Here is a 9755-nt window from a genome sequence, read left to right as displayed (position 1 = left end):
GGCAGAAATTAGCTGCCTCCTTTATTGATTGCCAGCTTCTGTGGCTAATTATAATGCTTCAGGAGGAGACTTTCATGTAAGTTAAATGCGCTATCAATAGTGCCATTGGCATTATTCCCTGTGCAAAGGGAATGAAGCAAGGTTGCATCCTGACCTCCCCTTTCATTTCATTTTGATGTCAATAGAAACATACAGGCCATCTCCAAATATGAATTTCATCTTTCCTCACCAAACCATAGATTAACATCCATTGCCTTAAAGCTGTTTATGGGACACTACAGCATAAACTGCAGCTTTTGAATTTACAGGTTTTTTGAAATAAAAGTGCTTGCCATATTTGGTTATAAGTTACAGTGTAATAGTGTTGACCATGGTGAGTTTTGAGAAGGTAATTGTGCAAAGGGAGATGGGGCTCTTCCTTTGTTGGGAGTCAGCATAGGGAGAAGCAGAAGAGACAAACTTCTTTAAAGAAAAAACAGTGATTAAAGCAGCTAAAACATTCCATGAAATGTCTTTATATAATGTCATGGCTGAGAGACTGATATATAAAGATTTAGAGAAAATGGTAAAAATCTCTCTTCCAAGATTCCTCAAAGGTGGGTCAGTAATGGTCTGAGAGCCCAATGTTTGATTCCAACATTCCTCCTCGTCAAATCTCTTATACCAGTAAGACCCAGAAGGTTTTTAGCATCCTCATTTCTGTCATTGAGGCTGTGGGTTTGTCCAAATAAAATAAAATGGAGTTTTGTTTTGGCTTGAAGTTTTGCAGGTTTCCGAATCTTGACAAGTAATATCCATTTGCTGCAGACAAGTAAGAATCTTCCTGGAATTGTCCCAGCTGGTCTACAGTTTGAGTTCTGTGTCAGTTCAACAGAACTATTTCAATTATTTCTCTTCTTGTTAGATGCTTTATCATAATAAAGTAATAGAATTAGGCTGTTTTCTTTAGATCAAAACGAACACAAGTTAAATTCAGAAAAAACACTAAGCCATAATGTGAGTTGACTTTTGGTTATAGATCTTGTGCAATCAAACCATGTGTATAAACCATGGTTTATGACAGTGATGTAAAAAGGCATCTTCTAGGCCACATCTCTGACAGAAGCTTTGGTGTCACCTCCCAATCCTGGGGGCTGGGTGGCTTAATAAGCAAAATGGATGCCTTAGGCCTTGCCAACATGGGTGGGTTCCCCTCTAGTTAATATTCTAAGAGAAAATTGAAGTTTAAGGTACATGTTTTGACTATTAAGTTCCCCAAAGGCAAAAAAGGGACTTTTACACACACACACCTTTTCAGTGACTTCCTCTGAATTGTATTTCTGATTTTTAAGGCTTCTATGTTTTGTCTCAATAGAGGAATTCATAACCCTGAAGAAAGAGCCTCATTGTTTCCACTGCAGAAAAACAAGTGCAACCTTATTCTGATAGGGTCTTCCTTTTATAACTCCCTCCCAAATAATACATATAAACATGTTGAATAATAAAGGGGAAAAATCCAACTAAGGAAAACATGATGCTGTGCACTTTTGAAGTATGGCTTTCAAATTACCAGAAGTTGCATTATGGTTTATGCTAGGAGTAGAGTACAAATCAAATCAACTGTGATTTACTCAATAAACATTGGAAACAAAACCATGGTTTCCTGCAGCATGTGAAATTAGCCATGCATAGTCATCCTTGTTTGCAAAGTGGCAGAGGGAGGCGTGGAAAAAAATAGTTTCTGGAGTGTCTTTAGATGTAGGTAGCAACAGAGAAAACAGGTGGGGGTTTTTTTCTGCTGAAATTGCTTTATTTCTGAATCCATAAATATTTGTTACTGACAAAAGTGGAAAAAATCCTTAATACTCTAAATTTTTACTAAACTGGTAATAGGTTTGTTTACAGTACCTACAGAATGTGCTTTTACAGGTAAGTATAACAACGAGGATAATACAGAGAAAAACAGTCAAATACTACTGCCTTGAAGCTTAATGCAGACCCAAGAGTCTGTGCAAAGATACAGATACAAATGTACTTTCTCATCAGAACTACTGGAGAATAAACATGGATTCCATAAACTGGGCTAAAGCACAAAGAGGGTCAGACAGTCAATCTTCCCCTCAGGAAACAGGCTCTCCAAATAAAGCTGGTTATAATGAGTTGGCTTCCTTAGAGTAGAGAAACTCTGGCTGTGAGAATTCCTCACCAGCATGTGGAATGGAGGCTTAAAGAAGCAGCAGCTGCAAAGCGTGCGATTAGTATCACAGGAAGGCGGAGGTCTGTACCCGTGGCCAGAGCTTCCACAAATTATGATAGGTCACAAAGGGACACCACATGGCATTGCTTTGCTAACTAATGAGATAATGGGTCTTATTAGCCCCCCTCCCCCCTTTTACATAAACATCATAAGGACTAGATCTGCCTCCTTTCCTTCCCACCAGCTTTCAGCAGATGAAATACATGCTTGAAATGGATTCCACCTGCTGCTGCCTCTACAGCTCAGAAAGAATGCTAAATCAGCTGGTTAATTAGCACTAAACATACAACACACAGGTGGCTATTATTTGAAAACCATTTCTCTCCAAATTTTTATTGCTAAAAATTTTTCTGGCCAAGCAGAACCGTTTGACATTTTCTGGAGTTTTTCAGCATTATGAAACGTCAAAAGTGATATGCTTTCAAGTGGCTTTCAGGGGTGGTTTGATGTGCGTCATTCTCTTGCTAAGGTATCTCAGCTGGCTAATTTAGCCAAAAAATATCTAACAGAGAGAGGCTCTCTGACTACACATTTGTTGATTACTTTAAGTATATCCTCACCAAGTCAACAATAGCCTAGAAGATGGCTGCTCAAAATATACAACCCCTGGAACATTATGAACTCCACCCTTCTCTAAACCAAAGATTGTGATGTATATAACTGCACTTCGCTCAGAAAGAATCAGGTACATCTGGTGGGCTCTTTCCTTTGCTCCGCCCTCTTTGTCCTTAGATTAACCCTTTGATTTCACATTTGTAGTGAAATAGAGACTGGCATGGATGAATGGGCTGGGTTCTCAAGACAAGCTCCTTTGGCAAAAAGGCCAGCTAATGGTATCTCAATTGTGATTCCTGGAGCCACTTCATTTATCTATCAATGTCCTTTCAAACCAATCTCTGAATCAGTTGGTTGTCCTGGGGCTTTGCTTAGGTGAGAATGGTTTGTACCGGTGGCTAGATCAATAGTTTCACAGGCTGCTCTTGGCACATAATGGAACAGTTGACAAGAAAAAGATCCCAAAATAGAAGGGAAAAAATACACCTTGATGCTCCCTTGAAACCTTGTGTGCTTAAATTCAAAAATATACGCCTGTATTTCTCCTATTCAATAAACACAGACAAGATTCAAGCCTCTTCTATAGGCATGTGAAATTGTAATCCTCATAAGAAGAGCCTCTGCTTCAGGATGGATGCCTAATAGTTTAAACATAATGTTTCTCATATGAGCTTGGGTTTCCCTTCCTGATTTCCCTCTACTAAATACCCAAATAGAGCAAGCAGTACTCAGTGATGCCAGGGATTAAGAAAGATTCCTTTGAAACTGCAAGGTAAGGATTCAGAACCTCACTGAAATTGGATTATGACTTGTCTTGCCCCTAATTTTCCTATGCTATCTGGAGAGCCTTAGATTCCCCACACTTGCAGTGTGCAAGACCTGAGATGTGCAAGATTCCCTTTGTTTTCTAATTATATACTTTAGGATACACTAACCAAGTCTGGTGCAAAACAAAGGCTGAGATAAGGAGATGAGACATGAATATGGAACAGCACATTCATATAGCTGGTGATTGGTAGCAAGTCTTGCACCCATAATTCATTTTTAGGGTTTCCCCAAGTGTTCTTTTTCAGCAACTTTTTAGCTGTTGCTATAATTGGAAAAGGGGGCGTCAGCAGCATTTACACATCCCTGGCAAAATACCCAGCAATTTCCCGAACCAATCCTAATTCTGCTCACTCTGCTACAATGTAGGAATAATCAATGTTTTCTGGCACTGTTGATATAGTGTAAAACCATCTGGAAATTTTTAGAAAAAGGTGGGTAAATAAATTTAAAAAAAGGCAAACAATCCCACACTTTAAAAACACAAGTGCCGTAAATAACTTTCATACCAGAACACTTTCCACGGGTCCTGGCAGCTGGTATGCTTGTTGCTGCCAACTGAGTCAAACACATCAAACAAGGTGGATTGGCTGATTGATTGGGGGGGAGGGTGGGTGTGGGGGGGAAGACACACATTATGTAACCCAATCCAGCTGCCTTTGATGTTTGCCTTGCAGCTCCTAGCTTGGGCAAGCTGCTTTTCAAGCTAAAATGGATTTGCATTTTTCAGTCCTATAACTCAATGGGGGCAACTTTTAAAAAACACCCAGCTCTTTTTTAGGACTGCATCCTATTTTCTTGTTTCCTCCTCCCCTCAAAATTATCTGTGAATTTTAGAAGCGCACCTCAAATTCTTTGTGGAATTTATTTAATAGAGAGGAGGTTTGTCAAACTCCGTGCAACAAGCAATTCCATTTAATCCCTTGCTAACTGTCCTTTTCATCAAGTCCTTGCTTTATGTTGAGAAGTTGAACAAAATTGGATTAGCAAAACCTGCCTACTTACATCGTTCTGAAATTATTGTATTAGGTCTGCATGTTTCAAGTGATATGGAAGATCAGTCATTCCATTCCAATAGTCTGATGAGCCAATCAAATGTAAAGATTAATCCCCAGCTGAGATAGTGTTAAATAGAAGTCCCTACGAATAAGCTAAAATAATAAGATCTGCTCACTGGAGCAACTGGCAGGCCATACTTCTTTCCTCCACACTTCAGTATAACCTGATGTAGCAAAGAGGTTCAGAATATGGGGAAATATTGAGACCGTCTTCTACCGCATAGTTCCCAACGACCGGTAAGATCCCACAGAGTTGGCCTCCTCCGGGTCCCGTCAGCTAAACAATGTCACCTGGCGGGTCCGCGGGGGAGGGCCTTCTCTGTGGCTGCCCTGGCTCTCTGGAATCAGCTACCTCCTGAGGCCAGGACCACTCCCACCCTTCTGGCCTTCCGGAAAATGGTGAAAACCTGGCTTTTCCGGCAGACTTGGGTCTGTTCTCACCACTGCGATCTTGTGAGATCCGGCCATGAGCGGTGTGTATGGGTTTTTAACGTCTCTTATTGTATATTGTTCATACTGTCTTTGTTGTAAGCCTCCCAGAGTCCTCGGAGAGTTGGGCGGTATAGAAATACGAATAATAAATAAATAAATAAAATCTCAAATTAATTGATAAAGTGTAGGAAAAAATGAATAGTTTGAAAATACTCCAGATGGATTTGCTTTTTTTTTTTTTGCAGGTGTTTTGTTTTGGCCAGGCTTTGTCCATTTTCTTTTTTGCAGTTCCACGTTTTCCTTGTCAATCTTGAAATGCACCACTCAAGGTTATTTATGATCCTTGGTTCAAGAAAAGAGTGTTCAGTCCAGCTGTGACTTTAGCAAATTATCTCAATACATCAAAGTAATTTTTAAATCAAATTTCAGGCAGAACTGACCTTAGCAATACCCTAACACACAGGGTACCCCTATGTCTCTTTTACAGTGTCCTCAGAGAGCCTATAAGGAAAGGTGTGCTGGTGATTCATCTAGAACATGTTAGTTGCTGAAAGGACAAGGTCTGCTTGTTCTTGTTGAAGGTTGCGAAAGACCAAGACAATTACTACAGAAAACCACCCCTGCTGGAAAAGATGATATGAAAACTTCACAACATTATAATGACTGAATGGATCTTTTGCCCATTGCTTCAACAAGTGAAAGCCCAGAGACTCTTTTCTCAGATATCGGGTTAATCCATGTAGCTAATACTCTCACAGTTTATGTAAAGGAAGATTGAAGCAAAATACCTACATTCCTGGTTTTTCATGCCAGATAATGCAGTGCTCTTATGCTTCTGGGGAACAATGCTATTTGTGTAAATCACAGACATTGTATTATCCATCTCTCTACAGAGCCAGAGATGTTTGGAGACAGCTACACAGAAGGCAGAAAATAGTACAAATTCCAGAACACTCAGAGAATTGTTGCCACCTTCCTGTGGCTTTCCTTACATGCATTACAGTTAATGAGAAGTCCTCCAAAACTCACATCTGTCACTCGAAGGCAGAGAGCCAATTATGGTCGGCACTACCATTTCCCCCCTCTTAGCCCAGTTTCTGTTAAGCAAAGCACAGTGTTTTGTATGGCTCCAGTCTGTGGTTTACAAACATCACATATGCCAGCAAAAACAGTCCTTTGGCTACTTCTTGCTGGTGCTGTAAACAAAGTCATATTACTAAAAAAAAGGGGAAAAAAAGAAAAAAGGGACAAGTATTACTATTTACATGTTTGTTTCTTTGAAAAACGCTGTGAGAACCTGAAGAAAAATTGGATGAAGGATCTCTGTCCAGAGAAAGCCACGTATATCAGGAACCTTTGATCGATGTACCTATTTGGATCGTGAAGCTCTGTGGAATCCCATTTGATGCAAGATGTCCAGGTGCCACTGGGCAAACCTGGCAATACTCCTGTAATATGAGGATACAAGTACATAATGGCACAAAGCAACATTTTTGAGATTCACACAGACCTTCTAGCTCTTTTAGGGGCAGAGACCAGGGCCAGGTAGGAACATTTGGGATTAGGTCTCTAGGAATATGCTCATTAGAATATCTCTTCCGACTGTACAAAATCCAACAAATGCTGGATCTATAAACATTTATTTGAAAGACTTTACAGACACCCAGTGTCTAATTACCACTGTATAATGGCTGTACAATATGCCAAATTGGTACTTGAGATGCTTGAGCATCTCACTTGATGGATGGGATTAAGACAAAGAAAAAAAAAAACCCAGGCAGTTCAAAGATATCATTTCACTGTGAGAAGGCTTTAGAATGATTATTCTTTTTAAGAAAACGTGTAAAACAAGGAACTCCCAAGAACAGTTGGATAAAAGCTGTAGTCTGGCAAAAAACCAAGCCAAAATGGAGTTTGTCACCATATGTTCATAGAATGCTAGTTGAGCCAAACCTACTCCATATATCTTACTGGATCTCAGCAGCAACTATATCCTGGACGTAAAAAGGATACACTGCCCAGTGAAAATGGGCGATTTGACACTCTTGTTAATAGAGAGAGAGAGAGAATAATTTATATATAGATACATTCGAATGTTGGAAATTTAGAATATAAATGAAAAGGGTGGCAAACACTCTTAGCATAGTTGTGCTTATAATTAAACCCTTCTCACACCTTCCTGCATCTGGGACTGTTTATCTCTAGGCACTGGAGTAGTTTCTGCTATTTGTTTATTTATTGTACCTATTGCAATCATGACACTCCTGGGTTTATGTACTGTATATTTGGCAATGATATATAAAACTAAGTGGTTTCTTAACCACCGCAACCACTTGTCTTGAATTCTGTTAAGCTACTTAATACTGTCTGCCACTACAATTTCTCTCCAAATCAGGAAAAAATATGCTCACATGGAAATGCATTATCTTCTAACAGGTGGACTACATACAGTTGGAACAGAACTCAGCAAAGATACCTGTTGGACACTCTTGGTAAGATGCAGCACCTATCAAGTACTGTAATATAACAGATTTTCACGGTGCCAGAGAGAAACCCGAATTAGTATCATATTCTGCTAATTTTGCGAGATTGTTTGTCATAATGGTTATAAAAGTAATAGCCCGACTTAGTAAACATGAAAAAACTGGTGTTAGTGAGCCTGTGAAAGAAGCCATCCCTAGCATGGCTTTCTTTGACAGAAACTGAGCGTGTCAGAAAACTTCATGTACTGTATATAATCTCTCCTTATTCAGGTTTTCTTCTTCCCTTTTTTTCGTCAATAACATGAAAATGAATGTTCAAAACAATACCGACAGGACTGTTGGAAGAGTCTGTCTTAGAGGTTATCTTGGCCATAAGGCCGCTGCAGTATTCGGCACTGAACCATCTGGTCCACATGAATTATCTACAAGGAACACAGTGTCCCTGATCAAACAGTCACCTCTGTCTTGCTGGCTGTGCGGTAATGGTGATGGTGTCCTGGGATATAGTGCAGCTGCTCCACTGTGTTGTGTCGCCTGGAGGCAAATGCTTGGCGCTTGGCTGAGGTTTGGTTCATACTCAAGGTGTTGTACAAGTTACTTGAGGCACTGGGATGGGAGTGCATCTTAGTCATCCGGTAGCGATCCAAGACAGGTGTTGAAACAAAGACATCTGAGTGGGACAAGGCTCGTGACATGGACTGTTCTCCAAAACCTGAGTGTTCTGGAGAAAGCAGAGGGTCTTGGGAATGAAGACGCTCAGTAGACAACAGCTGTTCATCTGAGAGGATCTGCTCATAAGACATACTGAAGTCCTCAGGCATGATTCTCTCTGGGGACAACACCCGGTCCTGGGACATGGCCCGCATTACACGGCGTGGCCGGTCCCTCTGGCTGACTTGTTTCTGGGATAACTGAATGACGTTGATAGGGAGGGTCCCCCTTGCTGCTAAGTCTGGAAGGTGCCTCTTTCGAGAGTAATATTCCTCCGCGTCCTTGTCAGCTACATAGAGAAGAGAAATTGAAAGTTAAAATAAAGGGCTGGAAGAAGAAGTGAAAGTAAAAAAAAAAAAGGGCTACCACATCTTTTCCCAGAATAATCAATAATCAATATATGAAATGGGTGTAAAGGCAGTAAGCAAAAGCACTGCCATGCTGGCAGTGTCTACTTGTGAACTACATCCTTTCATATGAATTGATGTCCAGTCAGTACGGGACTATGATGTTGGTTTGAGCTCCAAGCTTGGCAATTTGGTTGCAAACGTTTTGTCACCATTTGGGGAAACATCATCAGTGCATTTTGAATTGTTCAAATTTGAATTGCTCACAATTCAAAACGCACTGATGATGTCTCCTCGAATTGTGACAAAATGTTTGCAACCAAATTGTCAAACTCGGAGCTCAAACTAACAGCCTAGGTACCAACCCAAGCTACTAATATTCAAGCACGTTTCGGTATGGGACTATGCTGCACTTGGTACTTAGTGTACACCAAAGGGGCCATATCTTGCCAAGTTTGCACTCTCAAGATGTGTTGAACCTGCAGCTCTAATTTCCAGAATTGTGGAGTGAAGGGGTGCATTGGATTATGAAGCAAAGGTGTCTCTGAAAAAAATAATTTACTGAAGCAAAGCATCTTTTTGAAACAGCATTTCCATAATAAAAATATAGATGTCAAGACTACGAAGTAGAAACAGCAACTCCTCTGGTTAATTGTTTTGTACAGTATCTTGTTTTTATCTTTCTTTTCCTGGGAGCAACCCAGAGTTGGTTAAGATCAGGAGGCATTCAAATTGAATAGAATGAAAGAATGAATGAATGATTCAATGAATGAAAGAATGAATGATCAACCTGAAGAAGGCATATATCTTAAAGCCTGGAGCCTCGCTTATAGGTGCTGGCAGATATTATCCTTCTTACTTTATACCCACCAGATTTTTTGCACTGCTTGGGTCAAACTAGGAATTAAATGCTATTTAAAGGACCCAAGCATGATATTTTCAGTCTAAGATTGTTGGAACATCCTCCCAGATTCCCCATTTGCAAGACTGATTGTTGAATTTTATACAAGACAACTGCAAATTTAACAGAAGGATATTTGCATTTGCATGTATGGCAAGTCATTTTGACAAGCAAGCAAGCTGTCAATATTCTTTGCCTAGAGGAAAT

General features: G+C 40.1%; 1 protein-coding gene across 3 annotated transcripts in view; it reads right to left on the bottom strand.

The window, feature by feature from the left end:
• Positions 1-6729: 6729 nt before the first annotated feature.
• The window catches only part of SHISA6 (shisa family member 6), a 333085-nt gene continuing 330059 nt past the window's right edge, over positions 6730-9755 (bottom strand). For all 3 annotated transcript variants that reach the window (XM_034407819.3, XM_034407813.3, XM_034407826.3), the window contains one exon: positions 6730-8589. In XM_034407819.3, the coding sequence (XP_034263710.1) occupies positions 8036-8589 (554 nt within the window). In that variant the 3' untranslated portion in view covers positions 6730-8035. The remainder of the gene's footprint in view (positions 8590-9755) is intronic.

Source organism: Pantherophis guttatus, chromosome 2 (assembly GCF_059756535.1).
Source record: "Pantherophis guttatus breed Tessera chromosome 2, ASM5975653v1, whole genome shotgun sequence".
NCBI classification, from domain to species: Eukaryota; Metazoa; Chordata; class Lepidosauria; order Squamata; family Colubridae; genus Pantherophis; species Pantherophis guttatus.
The sequence above is the reverse complement of the archived record's forward strand: the minus strand, read 5'-3'. Positions and strand labels throughout refer to the sequence as shown.